The sequence below is a fragment of the Bison bison genome, unplaced genomic scaffold, assembly GCF_000754665.1.
Source record: "Bison bison bison isolate TAMUID 2011002044 unplaced genomic scaffold, Bison_UMD1.0 scf7180017860360, whole genome shotgun sequence".
NCBI lineage: Eukaryota > Metazoa > Chordata > Mammalia > Artiodactyla > Bovidae > Bison > Bison bison.
This window is the reverse complement of record NW_011490932.1, coordinates 357956-381798: the sequence shown is the minus strand read 5'-3', so window position 1 is coordinate 381798 and position 23843 is coordinate 357956. Positions and strand designations below refer to the sequence as shown.

The 23843-nt window shown below is 37.5% G+C and overlaps 1 protein-coding gene across 2 annotated transcripts in view; it reads left to right on the top strand.

Annotated features, from left to right (window-relative positions):
• The window catches only part of PIBF1 (progesterone immunomodulatory binding factor 1), a 231558-nt gene that overhangs the window by 75722 nt on the left and 131993 nt on the right, over window positions 1-23843 (top strand). For both annotated transcript variants that reach the window (XM_010831994.1, XM_010831989.1), the window contains exon 10: window positions 5223-5321. In XM_010831994.1, coding sequence (XP_010830296.1) covers window positions 5223-5321 — 99 coding nt within the window. The remainder of the gene's footprint in view (window positions 1-5222; window positions 5322-23843) is intronic.

Below are 23843 nucleotides of genomic sequence, written 5' to 3'. Positions count from 1 at the left end.
TCTGCCTCTTGAGAAACCTGTATGCAGGTCAGGAAGCAACAGTTAGAACTGGACATGAAACAACAGACTGGTTCCAAATAGGAAAAGGAGTATGTCAAGGCTGTATATTGTCACCCTGTTTATTTAACTTATATGGAGAGTACATCATGAGAAACGCTGGACTGGAAGAAACACAAGCTGGAATCAAGATTACCGGGAGAAATATCAACAACCTCAGATATGCAGATGATACCACCCTTATGGCAGAAAATGAAGAGGAACTAAAAAGCCTCTTGATGAAGGTGAAAGTGGAGAGTGAAAAAGTTGGCTTAAAGCTCAACATTCAGAAAATGAAGATCATGGCATCTGCTCCCATCACTTCATGGGAAATAGATGGGGAAACAGTGTCAGACTTTATTTTTCTGGGCTCCAAAATCACTGCAAATGGTGACTGAAGCCATGAAATTAAAAGACGCTTACTCCTGGGAAGGAAAGTTATAACCAGCCTAGATAGCATATTCAAAAGCAGAGACATTACTTTGCCAACAAAGGTTCGTCTAGTCAACGCTATGGTTTTTCCTGTGGTCATGTATGGATGTTGAGTGTTGGACTGTGAAGAAGGCTGAGCGCCGAAGAATTGATGCTTTTGAACTGTGGTGTTGGAGAAGACTCTTGAGAGTCTCTTGGCCTGCAAGGAGATCCAACCAGTCCATTGTGAAGGAGATCAGCCCTGGGATTTCTTTGGAAGGAATGATGCTAAAGCTGAAACTCCAGTACTTTGGCCACCTCATGCGAAAAGTTGACTCATTGGAAAAGACTCTGATGTTGGGAGGGTTTGGGGGCAAGAGGACAAGGGGACGCCAGAGGATGAGATGGCTGGATGGCATCACTGACTCGATGGATGTGAGTCTGAGTGAACTCTGGGAGTTGGTGATGGACAGGGAGGCCTGGTGTGCTGCGATTCATGGGGTCGCAAAGAGTCGGACACGACTGAGAGACTGATCTGATCTGATCTGGAGTAAAACACAGCTGAGCTCAAATTATGGCTTTAACACTAATACTCTGTTACTTGGACCCAGGGATTTAAGCCTTCTAAACAATTTACTCAACCGTAAAGTAGATTAGAAAATATAACACCAAGGATTTGTAGGGATTAAGTGAACATAATCATTTACACTAAACTCCAAATTTATTAATGTTATAGCTCTGTTAGAGATGAGGATTAAAAAAAATTGAATGAGTTTGAAAGAAACATACTGTTGGTATTTTTCTTGATCTGAAGTTCTACTATGATAAAAAACCAAACAGGATTTGATTTTTGAAGGCCCCTACCTGGCTGTATACTGTTTATATGTCATGAACAGTGAAAAGGCAAAAAGATAGGACACTGAAAGATTAACTCCCCGTGTCGGTAGTTGCCCAATATGCTACTGGAGATCAGTGGAGAAAGAACTCCAGAAAGAATGAAGAGCCACAGCCAAAGCAAAAACAACACTCAGTTGTGGATGTGACTGGTGATGGAAGCAAGATCCAATGCTGTAAAGAGCAATATTGCATAGAAACCTGGAATGTTAGATTCTTGAATCAAAGCAAATTGGAAGTGGTCAAACAGGAGATGACCAGTGAACATCGACATTTTAGGAATTAGCGAACTAAAATGAACTGGAATGGGTGAATTTAACTCAGATGACCATTATATCTACTACTATGGGCAAGAATCCCTTACAAGAAATGGAGTAGCCATCATTGTCAACAAAAGAGTCCGAAATACAGTACTTGGATGCAATCTTAAAATGACAGAATGATCTCTGTTCATTTCCAAGGCAAACCATTCAATATCCCAGTAATCCAGGTCTATGCCCCGATCAGTAAGGCTGAAGAAGCTGAAGTTGAACAGTTCTATGAAGACCTATGAGACCTTCTAGAACTAACACCCAAAAAAGATGTCCTTTTCATTATAGGGGACCGGAATGCAAAAGTAGGAAGTCAGGAAACACCTGGAATAACAGGCAAATTTGGCCTTGGAGTACAGAATGAAACAGGTCAAAGGCTAATAGAGTTTTGCCAAGAGAATGCACTGGTCATAGCAAACACCCTCTTCCAACAACACAAGAGAAGACTCTATACGTGAATATCAGGAGATGGTCAACACTGAAGTCAGATTGATTATATTCTTTTCAGCCAAAGATGGAGAAGCTCTACACAGTCGGCAGAAACAAGACCAAGAGCTGACTGTGGCTCAGTCATGAATTCCTTATTGCCAAATTCAGACTGAAATTGAAGAAAGTAGACAAAACCACTAGACCATTCAGGTATGACCTAAATCAAATCTGTAACGAATACAGTGGAAGTGAGAAATAGATTTAAGGGACTAGATCTGATACAGTGTCTGATTAACTATAGACAGAGGTTCGTGACATTGTACGGGAAACAGGGAACAAGACCGTCTCCAAGAAAAAGAAATGCAAAAAAAGCAAAATGGCTGTCTGAGGAGGCCTTACAAATAACTGAGAAAAGAAGAGAAGCGAAAAGCAAAAAAAAAAAAAGAGAGATACACCCATTTGAATGCAGAGTTCCAAAATTAGCAAGGAGAGATAAGAAAGCTTTCCTCAGTGATCAGTGCAAAGAAATAGAGGAAAACAATAGAATGGGAAAGACTAGAGATCTCTTCAAGAAAATTAGAGATACCAAGGGAACATTTCATGCAAAGATGGGCTCAATAAAGGACAGAAGTGCTATGGGCCTGACAGAAACAGAAGATATTAAGAAGAGGTGGCAAGAATACACAGAAGAACTATACAAAAAAGATCTTTAAGACCCAGATAATCACGATGGTGTGATCACTCAACTAGAGCCAGACATCCTGGAATACAAAGTCAAGTGAGCCTTAGGAAGCATCACTAAGAACAAAGCTAGTGGAGGTGATGAAATTCCAATTGAACTATTTCAGATCCTAAAAGATAATGCTGTGAAAGTATTGCACTTAATATGCCAGCAAATTCGGAAACCTCAGCAGTGGCCACAGGACTGGAAAAGGTCAGTTTTCATTCCAGTCCCAAAGAAAGAGAATGCCAAAGAATGCTCAAACTACCGCACAATTGCACTCATCTCACACGCTAGCAAAGTAATGCTCAAAATTCTCCAAGCCAGGCTTCAAGAGTACGTGAACCATGAACTTCCAGATGTTTAAGCTGATTTTAGAAAAGGCAGAGGAACCAGAGATCAAATTGCCAACACCCGCTGGATCATCAAAAAAGCAAGAGAGTTCCAGAAAAACATCTATTTCTGCTTTATTGACTATTGTGAATCGCAATAAACTGTGGAAAATTCTGAAAGAGATGGGAATACCAGACCACCTGACCTGGCTCCAGAGAAATCTGTATGCAGGTCAGGAAGCAACAGTTAGAACTGGACATGGAAAAACAGACCGGTTCCAAGTAGGAAAAGGAGTACGTCAAGGCTGTATATTGTCACCCTGTTTATTTAACTTATATGCAGAGTATCATGAGAAACGCTGGACTGGAAGAAGCACAAGCTGGAATCTAGTTTGCAGGGAGAAATATCAATAACCTCAGATATGCAGATGACACCACCCTTATGGCAGAAAGTGAAGAAGAACTAAAGAGCCTCTTGAAAGTGAAAGAGGAGAGTGAAAAAATTGGCTTAAAGCTCAACATTCAGAAAACAAAAATCATGCCATCTGTTCCCATCATTTCATGGGAAATACATGGCCAAACAGTGGAAACTGTGGCAGATTTATTTTTTTGAGATCCAAAATCACTGCATATGGTGACTGCAGCCATGAAATTAAAAGACGCTTACTCCTTGGAAGAAAAGTTATGACCAACCTAGACAGATCCATCTAGTCAAGGTTATGGTTTTTCCAGTAATCATGTGTGGATGTGAGAGTGGACTATAAAGATAAAAGCTTAGTGCCGAAGAATCGATGCTTTTGAACTGTGGTGGTGGTGAAGACTCGAGAGTCCTTTGGACTGCAAGGAGATCCAATCAGTCCATCCTGAAGGAAATCAGTCCTGAATATTCATTGGAAGGACTGATGCTGGAGCTGAAACTCCCACAGTTTGGCTTCCTGATGCGAAGAAGTGACTCATTTGCAAAGACCCTGGGATGCTGGGAAAAATTGAAGGTGGGAGGAGAAGGGGACGACAGAGGATGAGATGATTGGATGGCATCACCAACTCGATGGACATGAGGCTAGGCTCCCGGAGTTGGTGATAGAATGGGAAGCCTGGCGTGCTGCCGTCAACGGGGTCGCAGAGTCGGACAGGACTGAGCAACTGAAGTGACTGAACTGATATGGCTGTATCATTCCTTATTTCTCACTGTTCTTATCTTCCACTTTTTGGACATTCCCCTTAACTGTCACTCAGTGTATCTTTCTGTCAATTTCACTTCCTGCTGTCATCAGCACTGTAAGTGAATGACTAATACTGTGGCCTCATACTTCCTTGAGCCCTGCATGAACATTGACCTTCATCTCATCTCTGCTTCATTTAGCTATTCTCATGTCACACGCTCCATTTTATGAACTAAAATTCCAAGGCTGAAGGCACTACTCTACCTCTGAATCACCATTTTTTGACAGCAGTCTCTGGTCTTCCATCCTGCCTGCACAATGACTTCCTCGTAATCTGTGGGTTATCTTATCAGGACTTCAAATCCTTTGTCCCTTGCCTTCTAATCTCAGTCCTTCTGTGTTCTCTTCCTTTCATCTCCAAGTGAGACCTAGGATCCATCAGTTCATCAGTTCTCTTGCTCATATCCCAAACTTCATTTCCATTTGGATTTTTTTGATCTCTATATCGTATCTCTATATCTCTCACTTTGAAATTGTATTTTATATTTATTAACTTCTCAAAACCTCAGCTTTCTTGTGTTTAATATCTTGGTAATTATACCTACCTCTTTACATTATGGCAGGGTTAAATGAGTTGCTATATATATAAACCAGCCAGCCTGCCTTCAACCACGTTGAGAAAAATTGTGGCAAAAGGCAGCATGACACTTAAAGATTAGAGCATGTTTTTACCTATGCTGCTGTGTGCTACTAGAGAAACTCACCAAGCCAGGCATATTCATATTACATGGACTGTGGATCACCCAACCCCTAGGGCATCCCTAAGATTTATCAGTTAGTTCGACTCCAAGCAAACCCATTTATGAATCTTAAAAAGATGGATACTGTGTGTTTGGAATAACTGAAATATATATTTAAATTTTAGAAACCTCCGAGAAGCAAGGGATAATGCTGTGGCTGAAAAGGACCGAGCAGTGATGGCTGAAAAGAATGCTCTAGAAAAACATGATCAGCTCTTAGACAGGTAAGCATCCTGAAAACAGAGACATTGAAACTTTGATCTTTGTTCCCATTACTCTTTCTTTTAGAATATATCTTTTTAATAGAAGTTTAATTTTCATTTAAGTATTATGTACATGTAATAATTTACATATGTGATAATCGTACATATTGAAACAAGACAGAAAACAGTGTAGTCACCCTAAGGAGTTTCCTTATGTCCCTTTGGTCAGTCTCAGCCACCACCCATCAAGAGGTAAACACTTTGTGATTTCTCTCACCATAGTTTAGTTTTGTTCTTCATGGATTAAAAAGAAATGGAATTGTGCAGTGTGTACCCTTTTGTGTCTAAGTTCTTTCACTCAACATCATATGTTTTCATCCATTTTATGTTAGACCAGTAGTTCGTTTCTTAACTTGCTGGGCATGAATATACAGTTTGTTTATTCATTCACCTCTCAGTGGGTGTTTGTTTTTTTTCCCAGTTTGGTGCTACTATGAATAAAGCTGCTATGAATGTTTGTATACAAGTCTTTTTGTGGGTATATGTTTCTTTTTCTCTCATATAAATACTAAGAGTGAAATTGCTAATCATCAGTAGATGATTATTTTTACCATGAAAGACTTGGAAGGTGAAATAACTCCTTGACCCATGGACTATAGAATCAGTTATGTTATGTGTTAGCAGACATGAAAACAGCATTCATGTCATTGTGCATCCATCCTTAGAACTGTTGGTTAACTAAAGACATTGTCATTGAGTAGTAATATTTTGAAAAGGGTTTTTTTTTTTTTTTTAGTAGTCAGTCTCAGCAGTGGGCTTAAAATATTCAGTGAGCCATGTTATAAACAGACCAGGGTCATCCAGACTCTGCTGTTCCACTTACAGAGCACAAGTAGAGTAGATTTAGCACAATTCTTAGGCCACCTAGGATTTTCAGAACAGTAAATGATCATTGGCATCACCTTAAAGACTCCAGCTTCATTAGCCCCTAACAAAAGAGTCAGATTGTTCTTTGAAACTTTGAAACTAGGCATTGACTTCTCCTCTCTAGCTATGAAAGTCATAGGTGGCATCTTCTTCCAATAGAAAGATATTCCATCTACATTGATAATCTATGTTTAGTGTAGCCACTTTCATTAATTATCTTAGCTAGATCATCTGGATATCTTGCTACAGCTTTTACATCATCACTTGCTGGTTTGCCTTGCACTTTTATGTTATGGAGATGACTTCTTTCCTTAAATTTCATGATCCCATGAACCAACCTCTTCAAGCTTCAGACTTTTCTTCTGCAGCTTCCTTACCTCTCCTCAGTTCAAGTCAGTTCAGTCTCTCAGTTGTGTCCGACTCTTTGCGACCCCATGTATTGCAGCACGCCAGGCCTCCCTGTCCATCACCAACTCCTGGAGTTCACTCAAACTCACGTCCATCGAGTCAGTGATGCCATCCAGCCATCTCATCCTCTGTCGTCCCCTTTTCCGCTTGCCCCCAATCCCTCCCAACATCAGAGTCTTTTCCAATGAGTCAACTTTTCGCATGAGGTGGCCAAAGTACTGGAGTTTCAGCTTTAGCATCATTCCTTCCAAAGAAATCCCAGGGCTGATCTCCTTCACAATGGACTGGTTGGATCTCCTTGCAGTCCAAAGGACTCTCAAGAGTCTTCTCCAACACCACAGTTCAAGAGCATCAATTCTTCGGCTCTCAGCTTTCTTCACAGTCCAACTCTCACATCCATACATGACCACAGGAAAAACCATAGCCTTGACTAGACGAACCTTTGTTGGCAAAGTAATGTCTCTGCTTTTGAATATGCTATCTAGGTTGGTCATAACTTTCCTTCCAAGGAGTAAGCGTCTTTTAATTTGATGGCTGCAGTCACCATCTGCAGTGATTTTGGACCCCCCAAAAATAAAGTCTGACACTGTTTCCACTGTTTCCCCATCTATTTCCCATGAAGTGATGGGACCAGATGCCATGATCTTCGTTTTCTGAATGTTGCCTTGCTCTGTATTAGGCTTTGGCTTAAGGGAACATGGTGGCTGGTTTGATCATCTGTCTAGACTACCAAAACTTGCTTCATATCAGCAGTAAGGCTGTTTTACTTTCTTATCATTTTTGTGTTCACTGGAGACACAGTTTTAATTTCCTTCCAAGAACTTTTCCTTTACATCCACAACTTGGCTTACTCTTCAGCACAAGAGGCCTAACTTTCAGCCTATATCAACTTTCAACCTATATCAACTTTCGGTGTGCCTCTAAGCGTAATCATTTCTAGCTTTTGATTTAAAATGAGAAATGTGTGCCTCTTCCTTTCACTTGAACTTTGGAGGCCATTGTAGGGCTAATTTCAGTATCGTTGTGTCTCAGGGAATAGGGAGGCCCAAGGAGAGGGAGAGAGCCTGAGAATATAGTCAGAGGGTCTGTGAAAGACTTTAAGTACTAAGCTGTGCATTCTGTATGCCATTCTGTTGAATAACATGATCAGAGTTCCCAGTTCTAGAATGATTACCCTGGAAGAATGAGTGATGAAAGTAGTACTAAGCTAATAACAGGAAGATAGTTCAGAGAATATTATAAATAGTTTTTTATCTTATATAGGCAAGATTTCTAGAGCCCCCAAACAATTACAGTAGTAACATAAAAAATCACTGATCCCAGATCACTATAATAAATATAATAATAATAAGTTTAAAATATTATGAGAAATCTCCAAAATGTGACACCGATATGAAAGTGAGCAGATACTGGAAAAATGGCAGTGGTGAATTTGCTTGGTGCCACGAATCTTCAGTTTGTAAGAGGAAAAAAAAAGTTCAGCATGTGCAAAGCTCAATAAAGTGAAAGTGCTTTAAAAGGAGATATTAAATAGTGGGACTGTATGTAACCTTGTTCTGTATGAACCTTGTTCATAATTTTCCAGGTCTCCTGTAAATGTGTTATCATACTTTAATAATTTAAAAAATAAAAAAATATAAAAAGGAGATATTAATATTTCTGTATCAGCTTAGAATTAAAATACAAAGACAACTTGGAAAATTTTCATATGGAGATACTATTCTATGGGAATAGAAGTTATATCTAGAATGTGATCAGGAATTATCTTGTTTATAGAATCATTCTGGGTCTGGGCACCCAAGCTCTAAACCAAAGGTCTTAAGAGGAAATTGACCAAACCTACTCAAAAGATTAGAAAACATCCTATTAGTGCCCAGATTATAACTGTCTACAAATAGTTGATGGGTAGTTTTCTTACTTGGTAAGGTCTAAAGTAGTAGAATTGGAACAACTGAGTAGACATTACAAAAAAGAGTAAAGATAAGCTTTCTGATGAAAGTGAAAGTCTCTCCGTCATGTCCGACTCTTTGTGACCCCATAGACTATACAGTCCTGGAATTCTTCATGCCAGAATACTGGAGTAGGTAGCCTTTCCCTTCTCCAGGGGACCGTCCCAACCCAGGGATCAAACCCAGGTCTCCCACGTTGCAGGCAGATTCTTTACCAACTGAGCCACCATGGAAGCCCAAGCATCCTGGAATGGGCAGCCTAACCCTTCTCTAGTGAATCTTCCCAACCCTGGCATCGAACCAGGGTCTCTCGCATTGCAGGCGGATTCTTTACCAACTGAGCTACCAGGGAAGCCCAAGTTTTCTGATAGGGCTTTTCAAAATGCCTTGGCATCGACAGTGTTCTCCATCAGAAATGGAGAACACATTTCTGTGTTCTGCACAGAAATGTGCAGGCATCAGCTGGCTAAGCATTCAGTAGGATTGTGTTTATAAGGATTGAAGTATCAAGTGGGTAGCTTGATGAGTTTAAAGTCTCTCTCTCCGTTTTTAAGTATTTATTTGTTTATTTGGCTGCATCAGGTTTTAGTTTGGCACATGCAGGATTTTTCACTGAGACACATGGACTCTGTAGTTGCACCGTACAGGCTTAGTTGCTCAGAAACATGTGGGATCTTAGTTTATTGACCAAGGATCAAACCCATGTCCCCTGCATTGCAGGGCGGATTCTTAACCACTGAACCACCAGGAAAGTCCCTGAAGTCCATTTTGATCCTGAAATTATCTGTAACAACAGTTCGAAAGAATTAATACACTGATTAAGTTACCATGTAAAAGGAATGGTGAACCCAAGCTATTTTTGTATCTTAAAATCTCTGTAGTTCACTTTTCCTGTTTTTTTTTTTTTTTTAATAAAAACCTAGTGTTTAACACAATATTTGAAAAAGATACTTTCTCTATATATATTTAAATATCCACTGAAATTCTTTTGAGTATAGTTGGCTTAGGAATATTTTGGGAATATCATGTATATGTTTTGTATATATTGAAACCCCAGGAAAAATATTTGTTTTATATTTCAGAGGTTGAGTTTTTACTCTGGCTTCCTTTGTGTCAAAATCAGAATAAACAAATGTATTTCATTCTTTACATGCACTGTGATTTCCCTGAATCGTGCTTAAGTAAAGCCTGAGACATGTCTATACACAATTTTCTAGTCAAGTATAACTAATCGCAACTTTTTCATTTTTGTTGAAAGTTTTACTTTACCAAATGCTTCATTTAATGATTAAACAACCTGTGTTATTATAAAGAGAAATGTAAGGAAGTGGTATGCCACTTTCAAACATGAATGAAAAAGGCTTTTTGCTCAAGACTCTAATTTTCTACAAAAACAAATTGGACTTTTCTCAGGCATAGAAAAGATCTGTATATGTCCCAATTCAAGTTCAATAATTTATTTAATTATAAGTAACAAATACCCAGCTTTCATGAGCAGGAATAGTTATTACCTCTCCTTCTGTTGCTTTGAATCTCTGTAAGCACTCTGAGGACTCTTTCTGCCCCAAGGGGAAATTTTTAAACTCAATCAGTGTTAACAGAATACATTTGAATACACTGTTATATCTGTGGGATCCTATAGGAGAGGCCTGTGTTTGAATCTTAGCTTAAATTTATAATCCAGCTGCTGCTGCCACGTCGCTTTGGTTGTGTCCAACTGTGTCCAGCTCCCATAGACGGCAGCCCACCAGGCTCCCCCATCCCTGGGATTCTCCAGGCAAGAACACTGGAGTGGGTTGCCATTTCCTTCTCCAATGCATGAAAGTGAAAAGTGAAAGTGAAGTTTTTCAGTTGTGTCCGACTCTTAGCAACCCCATGGACCGCAGCCTACCAGGCTCCTCTGTCCATGGGATTTTCCAGGCAAGAGTACTGGAGTGGGTTGCCATTGCCTTCTCCAGAGTTAAGTCTTTATTTTTCAGTTATAGTCATTTTAATTTTTTTTTAGCTATGGTTTGATGTATTTGGAATTTTTTTTTCAGTTTGTAGATATTGTTAAATGAATATTACTTGACATTATGATTTCAATTCCTACAACTACTCTGGTGATAGTAGAATTTTGTTCTGATTTTTTACTTATAGAAGACAGAAGATAAGAGGGAATAGGAGATCTAGTGAGTAGATTAAGAGAATCATATGTTATATTGGGCTAATTTAAAGCTTGATATAGCAGCCTGCTGTCCTAAATTTCCATTCAGTGCTTTATCCCCAAGAGTAGAACAGTTTTGACATGCCTTTATTCTACATTTTGTCATATTCTTATATTGTTTTATCTTTGTTTATTTGTTTTTCAATCTTGCTTGCTCCTTCAGTAGGCACATAAATGTTTGTGTCATTTGAGATGGGATAAAGGATGTTGAAATTTGAAAGAAAAATTATTTATACTGTGTTTAAACTTTGTTTACTTAATAAATTCTGTGGTAATTTCATTCATTTATCCTTAATTTTCATGGTTACATAATGTTTAATTCACATCATAGTTGTTATTTGAATGCAGAAATTCTTGATTCTCAATCCCATATTAAGTTACTGTTTTGACATACTTCTCTATGAAAGAAAGAATATACAATAAATTCATGCTTCTTAAATAACTTTTAGTATTTTATTTTTTCTTTGAAAATTTGTGAAGTGCTCTCTTTAATTGTAAGCTACTCTGATGATTTTTCAGAGTTTATAAAATTATGTGTTATTACTTGATTTCTCTTATTTTTTTGAAATGTTCTGTTTGCCCATTGGTTTGTTTCATTTATATTGAAACAGTCAAACTCCACGTTCTCAAATTTTCTTTCGGTTTTTAAGCTGCTGTTCCATCTGACATATATTTGGCCACTTGTATAGAATATTCTAAACTGGTTTAATTACATCCTAAGTTACCACAAGTGACTCTATTTCTTTCCTAGTAAAGGCTTTGAAATTAGTAGTATATAATGTCATGTACATGAAAACATTAAGAAATTTATTGCTGAGATGAAAATTATTTCTTCCTTCTTGGTCTAGACACAAGGCTTTGAAAAGAACTAATAAGAAACACCCATATTTGGATCACAGTGTATGGATTTTGTTTTATTCACCTCTCATCTATCTTTCTTTTTCTTTATAAGGTATTGGTCTGATCTGAAATTCCTTGTCCCACCAGAAACAATGGCCCAGGGGGTCCTGTAGCTACTCATGGATAGTTTGTTGCTTGTAATTGGGCTTAAAGGGTACTACAGGTTCTAAAGTGATATACCTATTCTCCTCCTCAAAAGAATACATCATGAGTATTTTCGTGCAGCGAGTCAAAACACACACATGCACAAAACAATTAGATATTGTTTTCTGTCAGTCTTTTTTTTCTCAGAGAAGGACTGGGTGGCATCTGTAGCCAAAAAACAAAAAAGACTACATCAGGGAAATTAATGATGGATGCCAGTATTGTTAGTCCGTGGGACAGAACATCTTTATGCAGTAATAGACTAGAGTTATCAGCATATCTTGTTGTGTAAATGGAACAATTGATATAGAGAAAGCTGTTTCGATTCCTGGCAGCATAAACCTCTTCTGTCCTCAAGCCAGAATAACTTTCAATGGATATCACTCTCAGAGTTGTTATCAAATCAAAACTGGGCTTTAGCATTCTATCTTAGTCCTTATTCTTTTTTAACTTATTATTTCAAATTTCATTTGTGTACAAAAGCTACAAGAATGATGCAAAGAACTCCTTTAGGTCTTTTATCTAGATCTGCCCCTTTCTAGCATTTAACTACATTTGTTCTATTCTTCTTATTCTCTCTCTCTCTCTTCTTTCTCTCCCTTCTTCCCCTGCACATTATTTTTTTTTCTGCATAGTTTAATGCATCATATACTTTTACATATTCACAGTTTATTTTCTAGGAATAAGAATATTCTCTTATACAATCACAGGACACTTGTTAAATTCAGGATAACATTGATAACACTTTTATACATTTTTGTCATTGTCCCAGTAATGCCCTTTTATAACAGTCTTTTTTCTGGCCCAACATCACATCCAAAATTATGCTCTACTTTTAGTTATCATGCCTCTTCAGTCTCCTTTAATCTGAAGCAGTTCATTTGTTTTCTTTTCTATTTTGTTTTAATGACTTTTGATTATTTTTTTTGATATGTTGGATCGTATACATATATATGTCTCTTCTTTCTGGAATCTCTTCTGCTCAGCTTTTACCTGTCACTTTAGGGAATGACCGAAAGTGCTTTTAAACTCAAACCGAATCTTTTCTTACGTTTTATAAACTGTATTTCCAGCTACGTGATTGACATTTTTACCTCGATGTTTTTCTAGAACTTTAAACTCAGTATTTCTGAAACAAACTCAGCTTCCGCCAACATTCACCCTTCCCAAAACAAAAAGTGGCTTTAGCTGACCTCACATCAATAAACTATACCACCATTTTTAAGTCATTTATTTCTGTTCGACCTTCCAGAATAATAATCCTTTCCCCTTGTTCCCCTGTGTAATCTTGCTGAATTTCATAGCTTCTAAAACCCCTGTCATATCTGTATAATCCTCTGCATTCCTGCTGCCATCGTCCTGGGTCAGCTTCTCGTTACTTCTTGACTGGTGTCATGTTGTAATTGTGTACAGTAGCCTCTTAATTGATTGCTCCATCGTTCCCCCTCAGTCAGTCCTCTTGCCCAGACCTGTTTCTCCTCCCGTAGTTCTGCATTCTGACTAATGTCATTATTTGCCCAGGCCCTTAAACAAGAGAGCTGGTGGTTCACATCTACTTTTTTTCCCCTCACTCCTCTACCTTTTATTCAACCAAGAGTGTTTATTGACAACTACCATGTGCCATTTGCTGTGCTAGAAGTTGATGTACATAAATAAAGCAGTGAAGGGAGATTGCCCCTCCCCTAATTGAGGGAGACAGAAAATAATCAAACAGATCCATAATTGTTATAATTATGTGTTTTGATGATTGCTCTGAACTAGATTGGAGGAGGAATAATGGCTCAGGTAGGGTATATCATGATAGGATAGTCCAGAAGGGCCTCTCTGAACACTTAAACTAAACAAATGTCATGTTATTTCTAATTTCTAAATATATCTAATCACGTCCCTCCTCTTAAACCCAGGTGCCGCTGCTTTAGTCAAATCTTTCTTTTCTCTTGCCCGAACTATTTATAATAGCCTCTGAAGCATCTTGCCGCTTTGAGTTTAGTCCTATTTTCATCACTCATTCTTCTGAGAATAATGTTCTAAAACTGAGAGCTCTGATCATGTCATTCAGAAGAATGGCATCCAGACTGCACACAACTTAGCATTTAAAGTCCTTCACAGACTTCCTGCCTGTCTTCCCAGTTGCAGATCTTTGTTTTGATTCTCCCCTTATACTCAGGACTAGTTGATCTTTTCACGTTCTGCAAGAGTGTGGTGCTTCCTCGCTCACCCTTTTATATGTATTCTTTGCTAAGAATGACCTTTTCTTCCCCCTTTCTCGTGTATCTTACCTTTCACCTGTCAGGTAGATGCACATTCATGCGGTGAGGCTGAAATCATTGATCTTGTCTTCCATGCATGCCTTAAGTTCCTGTCAGAAATACTGACATCTCTTCTATTTCCTAGCATTATAATTGTGTGTTTAATTTGCACATCTTTGCCTCTGAAGTGTTGGGGTTTTTCTTGAGGTCAGAGGTTTTTTTCATCCATATATTTGCCTCTCTAGTAAGATAAGGCCTCTATTCAGTGTCTTTGATATAAGTAATTCTCAACAAATATCAATTTCAATTGATCAGAGCTTACCATGTTCATTTTGACTCTTTCCATCATGAAGGCACTTTGAATGCTAAAAAGAGTGCCCCAGACTTGATTTTACTGTATCAGTAATTCCAAAATTTAGATGAATTTCAGTTACCTGGAGAGATATTTTGGGGGTTTTTTGGAAGACATTTTTTTTTTGCCTCCCTCTACTTTGTAGAGGGTCCCCGGGAATTTGGACTTCCTACAAAGCTCCCCAAATAATCCTTAGCTATTCATTCCTCAAATACGTGTTTTGGAAACACTACAACAGTATCTATCACTGTGCCCTTCCTGGTGCCTTAATTAACCAGTAATCTCAAAGAAAATATAAGCTTTTTTTTTTTTTAACTTGGATGCAATCTCAAAAATGACAGAATGATCGTTTCCAAAGCAAACCATTCAATATTACAGTAATTCAAGTCTATGCCCTGACCAGTAATGCTGAAGAAACTGAAGTTGAACGGTTCTATGAAGACCTACAAGACCTTCTAGAACTAACACCCCAAAAAGATGTCCTTTTCATTATAGAGGACTGGAATGCAAAAGTAGGAAGTCAAGAGATACCTGGAATAACAGGCAAATTTGGCCTTGGAGTACAAAACGAAGCAGGTCAAAGGCTAACACAGTTTTGCCAAGAGAACACACCGGGCATAGCAAATACCCTCTTCCAATAACACAAGAGAAGATTCTACACATGGACATCACCAGATGGTCAATACTGAAATCAGATTGATTATATTCTTTGCAGCCAAAGATGGAGAAGCTATATACAGTCAACAAAAACAAGATCAGGAGCTGACTGTGGCTCAGATCATGAACTCCTTATTGTCAAATTCCAACTTAAATTGAAGAAAGTAGGGAAAACCACTAGACCATTCAGGTATGATGTAAATCAAATCCCTAACGATTATACAGTAGAAGTGACAAATAGATTCAAGGCATTAGATCTGATAGAGTGCCTGAAGAACTATTAACGGACGTTCATGCCATTGTACAGGAGGCAGTGATCAAGACTATCCCCAAGAAAAGGAAATGCAAAAATGCAAAATGGTTGTCCGAGGAGGCCTTACGAATAGCTGAGAAAAGAAAAGATGGAAAAGCAAAGGAGAAAAGGAAAGATACACCCATTTGAATGCAGAATTCCAAAAAATAGAAAGGAGAGATAAGAAAGCTTTCCTCAGTGATCAATGCACAGAAATAGAGGAAAACAATAGAATGGGAAAGACTAGAGATGTCTTCAGGAAAATTAGAGATACCAAGGGAACATTTCATGCAAAGATGGTCTCAATAAAGGACAGAAATCATATGGACCTAACAGAAGCAGAAGATATTGAGGTGAGGTGGTAAGAATACATCGAAGAACTATACAAAAAAGATCTTTATGACCCAAATAACCACGATTGTATGGTCACTCACCTAAAGCCAGACATCCTGGAATGTGAAGTCAAGAGGGCCTTAGAAAGCATCACTACAAGCAAAGCTAGTGAAGGCAATGGAATTCCAGTGAGCTATTTCAAATCCTAAAAGATGCTGCTGCTAAAGTGCTGTACTCAGTATGCCAGCAAATTTGGAAAACAGCAGTGGCCACAGGACTGGAAAAGATCTGTTTTCATTCCAATTCCAAAGAAAGGCAGTGCCAAAGAATGCTCAAACTACTGCACAATTGCACTCATCTCACAGGCTAGCACAGTAATGCTCAAAATTCTCCAAGCCAGGCTTCAAGAGTACGTGAACCATGAACTTCCAGATGTTCAAGCTGGTTTAAGAAAAGGCAGAGGAACCAGAGATCAAATTGCTGACATCCGTTGGATAATCGAAAAAGGTAGAGAATTCCAGAAAAACATCTATCTCTGCTTTATTGACTATGCCAAAGCCTTTGACTGTGTGGATCACAAGAAACTGTGGAAGATTCTTAAAGCCATGGGATTATCAGACCACCTTACCTACCTCCTGAGAAATCTGTGTGCAGGTCAAGAAGGTCAAGTCCAGTTAGAACTGGACATGAAACAATAGACTGGTTCCAAATCGAATAAGGAGTATGTCAAGGCTGTATATTGTCACCCTGCTTATTTAACTTATATGCAGAGTACATCATGAGAAATGCTGGGCTGGAGAAAGCACAAATTGGAATCAAGATTGCCAGGAGAAATATCAATAACCTCAGATATGCAGATGACACAACCCTTATGGCAGAAAGTGAAGAAGAACTAAAGAGCCTCTTGATGAAAGTGAAAGAGAGAGTGAAAAAATTGGCTTAAAACTCAACATTCAGAAAACTAAGATCATGGCATCCAGTCCTATCACTTCATGGCAAATAGATGGGGAAACAATGAAAACAGTGAGAGACTTTATTTTGGGGGGACTCCAAAATCACTGCAGATGGTGGCTGCAACCATGAGATTAAAAGACCCTTGCTCCTTGGAAGCAAAGTTATGACCAACCTAGATAGCATATTAAAAAGCAGAGACATTACTTTGCCAACAAAGGTCTGTCTAGTCAAGGCTATGGTTTTTCCAGTGGTCATGTATGGATGTGAGAGTTGGACTATAAAGAAAGCTGAGAGCCGAAGAACTGCTGCTTTTGAACTGTGGTGGTGGAGAAGAGTCTTGAGAGTCCCGTGGACTGTAAAGATATCTAACCTGTCCATCCTAAAGGAAATCAGTCCTGAATCATTGAAAGGACTGATGCTGAAGCTTGAAACTCCAACACTTTGGCCACCTGATGCGAAGAGCTGACTTTTGAAAAGACCCTGATGCTGGGAAAAATTGAAGGCGAGAAGAGAAGGGGACGACAGAGGATGAGATGGTTGGATGGCATCACCGACTCCACGGACATGAGTTTGAGTAAGCTCTTTGAGTTCGTAATTGACAGGGTAGCCTGGCATGCTGCAGTTCGTGGGGTTACAAAGAGTCGGACACAACTGAGCGACTGAACTCTACTGAACTGATGATGCACAAATCTTATTAAGGAATTAAAGAATAAAGTGAGGATAGGAAAAGGAGGGAGGGTGATCCAGAACATTGAATTGATAATTTGAAAAGGGAGGTTTCTAAATCAGAAACAGACCAAAACAAAAACAGAAAGAGAAAAAAGTCATGCAAACATTTAGTGAAGTGATATTAGACATAGAGAACAGACAAAATATATCCACATTCAGAGAATTAGTGTATCAAGAAGAATTTAAAAAAAAAAGGAGAAAGTTATGTGTCAGTATAACAATGGAAGAGGAAAAAATATTTAGAGATAGAGAAGAAGAAAATTCTTTCTGAGATAAGGATCTGCAGTTTAGCAGAACTCACCACATTCTGGGTGGTGTGGAGAGAACAGGACAACAATGCAGTAAATCCAAGTGAAGTTGTTAAATATAACTTAAAGGAACATTATTAGAAGTATCTGGACTGGATAAGTAAGTCATTTGCTAAGGAACAAAATACTGGTTGAGATTAATTTTCTCTTTCCATAATTGTGTACTTTATTTGTTTAGCAGTATTATTTTTTTTTTTAAATATATCGATTGATTAGTTGATTGCTTTGGCAACCCTAGGTCTTAGTTGCAGCATATGAGATCCTCAGTTGGGGCATGCAGAGTCCTGGTGGTGGCATTGTGGGATCCAGCTCCCTTACCAAGGGTCAAACCCCAGTCCCCTGAATTGGAGGTCAGAGTGTTAGCTACTGGACTGCCAGGGACGTTCCTGACAATATTTATTAACCATCTGCTTTAAGCAAGCACTTCTTGACCATGGAATTGAAGATTTAACAAAAGGTCTCTGTCTCAGTGCAATTTACATTCTTATGTTGTAAATCAGAATGCATGTAAATAAGCAATAAAGAAAGTAATTTTTAGAAGGTAGCAATTATTTGAGAGAGATAAAATGAGAGTGTGATTCAAGGAAGTTAAAGTATGTGAGGGGTGACATTTTTGCATCCTGAGTAATGAAAAGTCACTAGTCCTATGAGGACTCAGGAAACCTGTTACCCATGTCCCCTCCTTAAAAAAAACCTACTTAAAAGTGTAACCTGAACTTCCCCGATGGCTCAGAGGGTAAAGGATCTGCCTGCAGTGCAGGAAGCATGGGAGACTCAGGTTCGATCCCTGAGTCAGGAAGATCCCCTGGAGAAGGAAATGGCAACCCACTCCAGTATTCTTGTTGGAATACTGGAAAATGCCATGGACAGAGGAACCTGGTGGGCTGCAGTCTATGGGGTCGCAAAAGAGTCAAACATGACTGAAGCCGCTTTAAAAGCATGTCACCACAGCCAAAGAATCAAAGAACTCATGAATTGAGATGCTAAGGTGTAAAAGAACTGGCAGTGAACACTTAATGTAAAATTAAATCATAATAACTGTTGTCATTCTGGTTTCAAAACACATTGTAATCATAATAGTTAAGGGGAAACTACAGCATAAAAATAATAATTTAACGTAAGTAAAGGCAAAAATAGCGACTTGCGACTAAAATTAGAGAATTGATGGTGAGAGGAAAATAGTGTGTATATAATATATATAATATTGTATAATTATAATTTCCTCAAACTTCATAAGAATCGATAGCATTATCAACAAATATATATTTAAACATATTAGTTACGAAAGAAAACATTAATTAAACTGAAAACAGACAGTATACTTGCATATTGCCAGAGGAAATAGAAAAGATAAAGAAAGCATAGACTTTATAACAAAAGATAAATAACAAAGCAAACATCAAAGAAGCATAAAACGGAAAATATAAATTCTTAACATGACAGACAACTGAATGTGTCTTTTCTGGCAATTTTAAGTGTGATGGACCCCCTATTATGTAGAAAAGGAAATACAATTTGGGTCAAAAATTAAACTATATTCTTTTCACAATAAGTAGTAACTCCAGTTATTTAAAGAGGAAAAAGAGGGACTGTGATTATGATCCAGGGGTTAAGAATCCACCTTACAAGGCAGGGGACACAGATGCATTCCCTGGTCGGGAAACTAAGGTTCCATATGCTGTGGGGCAGCCAAGCCTGCGTGCTCTAGAGCCTGTGCGCCCGGCTACTGTCTGCAGGCTGTGGAGCCCATGTGCTGCAACAGGAGAGGCCTATGCGCTGCAGTTAAAGAAAGCCCTCGTGCCGTCACGAGGATCCCGCATTGCCAAAACAAAAGAGATGCAAAAGGTTTTTTTTTTTAAGTGAAAAATAACACAGGATCTAAAACTATTCTGGAATAATTCATTTATTAAAATTGTTTTAAAATAATAATTCAGGGCCTTGAGAATCCCTCTGCCGTGACAATATATACACAATGAAGAGATGCTCCGGAATATTTAGGCATCACATTTGCCACAGGGAAAGTGCGCACTTTTTCACTGAATCTAGCTTAAGGCCACATTAAGCTATGATCAAAGATATAGTTCAGTATGTAGCTCATTAATTAGCTTAGTGAGAATATGTTGATAGTAAGATCAAGCTTTCAGGTCCATTCATCTTGCAGACCTTTTATTTTATTTTTTTGTAGAGGTGAGTGGAGGAGGATGAGAGGGTTCTATCATCTTTTCTAAATCTAACCAGTTGCCTCACAAATTGTAATTTTTGGTCCCAAGTGGAGAGAGTAGATAGAATCAGTACAAATATGTAAGTGTTGCTAGAAAAAGAACTCAAAGCACTTGCTCTTCTGGTGACTTATCAATACCGTGTGTTTGTAAATGAAAGAAAACACATCATCATATATCTGCACATTTTTCAAGATGCTTTCTTAGAAATCCAGAGTCGTAGTTGGTCAGTCATTATGTATATGAATTGAATCAGAGAGAGGGGGTATGTGTGGGTGGGTGGGTGGGGTGTGTGCGCACACGCGTGCGTTTATATAGCTTTCTTTATAGGCTGCTGCTCTGTTGCTTAGGGGGAAATTTTCATAGATTTACATTTGGTAAATATATCCGTGTCCAAAAAAAGATATGTGTAAAAAGTTGGAATGCCAGCTGACTAAATCAACTCATAAAAACTTAAGTTAAAAGTAAGATATTTTCCACGATTATTTTAAAATATTATGTTTACTGGAAGGAAAGTCCAGAGAATTACCACAGATGAAGTGTGAGTGTATTTCTCCCACTTGTAAATGAGCTCTTATTTCCTACAGTGTATATTCTGGTCCACAATGAGTCATTTTCAACATGTTTCAATTTAACTCCTAATACATTTTTAAACTTGGCAGGCATATTTAGATGAACGTTACTTCCAGTTTTAGAGACTGCTTCTAAATTATACTTCAGTACTGCAGTCATTATGAAAAGTTCTTTCAGTAAAAAGGAAACAGAATTGATTGGAAGTGTTATGTTTTGAAGGAATAAGAAATGGTTGCCATGAATAAAAATCAGATAGTTAAGCTTTTAAAAATTTTGTTACTGCATAACCCTCCTAATATTATCTTAAAGTGCTATAAGGTTCTTCTTATTGATAGAAGGCACTCAAGAAAAAATGAGATTTATTCTAGGTAATAAAGTTAATATTTATTGATCTCTTACTATGCCTAGCACTGTTTAAGGGTTTTAAGTGTATTAACTTTTTTAATGGCCATATAATAGGTAGTAGTTCAGTTTCTATAAACCATTCAGACTTATTTTTCTATTATATTACGTGGAGCCTGACACATTTCTGGACATATAACTGGTGTTACATGAATGTTTGTAAAAGTTAATATTTTATGGAGAATTTTACATATGATGAGTATTTAATAATTCCTGTTTATAAATTTGTGCAATCCTGTGAATCTTACAGTCTTCTGGCAGATTTCAGTTGATCAAACTGTCCAGTGTTACAATTTTAATATCTTTATTTTTATCATAAAAATGTTTACACTCTGCTTTTATTCCTTTTGGGAACTTTAAAGGTTGCCTAAAGTTTAGAGCTGGGAAAACCTTAGTTATTGAAAACATTCTACTCATTTAGCAGATGAGGAAAGAATCCTAAATAGGTTATATGACTTGTCCGGAGTTATATTGTTACTAGGAGCAGCATTAGAAGTAGATATGTGTTCTCTTTGTTCCCGTCCCGGTGTTCATTCTGCCACAGAATTGTGTCATTCCATCAGTAAGCAGACTATGAAGCACAACATGTGTGATGTTAAACAGCATCAATATGTACATTTTTGCTCTCCAGTATGCAAGTTAAAAACAATAACAAAATTCACAGTGATACTGTATTAATTTTCTTTGGTTGCCATAAGAAATTATCCCAAACTTTGTGACTTAAAACAGCAGAAATTTATTCTCTCAGTCTGGAAGCTAGAAGTCTGAAACCAAGGTGTCTGAAAGGCCATGCTCTCTCCACAAGCTCCAGGGACACTCTGTTCCTTGCTTCTTCCATCTTCTGGGGCTCCAGGCATTCCTTGCTTTCCTTGGCTTATGGCCACATCTCCTCTAGTCTCTGCCAGTTTTCATATCACCTTTTCCTCTGTATGTGTTTTATAAGGATATGTGTGATTGCATTTAGGGCCCACCCAAATAACCCAAGGCAGGCTCTTCCTATCAGCATATTTGCTTAATCACATCTACAAAAACCCTTTTTCCATGTAAGGTAATATTAGAGCATGATCATATATTTTGGGGACAGCCCACCATTCAACCCATTCCATATGCCTTTTAAGTCATTTGAATTAGTATAAAGTTGGATTATCTTTTCAACCTACTAATGTGACATTTAGCAAATTACTCGATCTTAAATGACACCTTATAGATTCTAGGCTTTGTGCAATATGATGTGTGACATATATTTATTCTGAATTAAAAGATATCCTACTTCTAATAATATTTTTTTAAGAACATCATGGCACTTACATTCTGAGGTAAACAAACAGAATTGGATGTTTTTAACAGAGTGTGGAAATACAGCTTTAAGCTAAGCTATATTAACTTCATTTAGACCATATAATTGCTTTCTTCTATATAGCGAGTACTTTTTGCTTTATTATACTTAAGATTCAATAAGTAAGATCTTTTAATAATATAATGACTTCCATGTTTTATTTTTGTTATACTCATTTTTTTCATTCAGCTAACTTTTAGCCCTTTCTGGTTTTAATAAGTGTATGTGTAACCTGTTTATTTCTATGTCATATGCTGGATACGTGATCATTTAGTTTCTCCTTCTGTAGAAATAATTGTTACTAGTATGAAGAAATTCCAGAAATCATTGTTACCAGATGTGAAGATATTCTCAATTCCTTTTATCCGTTAAAGGGCTTTACTGTAAATGAAGAAAGAAACATAACTATACATCATATAATTCTGTGCATCATAGAATGAAATGATATTTATTTTACAGTTTAAATTCTCAATAAATGTTAACTATTATTATTTATTCTCATCCTCCAGTTAGTTGACTTTTAAACTTTAATTGTGTATTCTCTATTCAGCACAATGAAGACAAAGGGTTGAAGCAGTCTCTGACTAGATCTGGTAAAACTGTTTCATGCAGATGGATAACCTTGACTGTTACAAAACTCTTGGATGAAGGAGGTCCCTTTCCTCAACTTACCATTTATTTTAATCATTAGTAATTCATACTATTGGGATTTCCCTTGCATTATTTGAGAGTTTCAAAACATTGTGTTGGCCAAAAAGTTTGTTTGGATTTTGCCTTAACATCTTACAGAAAAACTTTTTAGCCAGCCCAGTGATATATCCATGTGTTTTTTTAATGGATTTTTTTAACTTAAAGGCAATATGTTTTTATTTTACAAGTTAGAAGTCTAATCTGTACATTTGTCAAAAGTAGGAAATGAGTTAATAGATCTTCAAACAGCGAAACTTAACTGACATCCACATATCTATTATTAGAATTCAGATGTTTTCCTTTAATTCACTGAAACCCCAAAGATGAATTTCTGTTAGCGAGAATATTCATAGATAATCCAAATGTAATGATGCCTATCATTTCTAACATACTTTTTGTCCAAAATCACAGAGATGGAAAATGACCAAAAGAATACATCTCCCAGCCTCCAGGCAAGGGTGCACCCAGATCATTCAGGTCAGATAGACTGTCCACATGTAAACCTGTAGAGGAATTCATATTCCTGTAAATGACAATGAAATGTTAGCTTTGAAATAGTTTTTTAAAGTAGTTTAGAGGAAAATCACACTATGGTTAATAGCCTGTCATTTATGAGAATGGAATGTTCTGTATGTTGGTACCACAAGACATGTCTATTCTTATTCATTTCTCATCTTTTGCCATTAGTTAAACTGCATTTGATCCAGAAATAAGTCAACAGATGTTTAAATGGAAAATGTGTTATGAAATCCAATCATTTGTGTATAGTAAGCATAGATTTTTTTTTTTTGGACCTCAAAGTAATAGCACTTGTAAAATATAAATCAAGTTCTTTAACTAAAATACTGGTCTCTAATTTTTGAAAATTAACACCATGAACTGAATGCTTCTAAAGGATAACAATTTTTTAGCCAG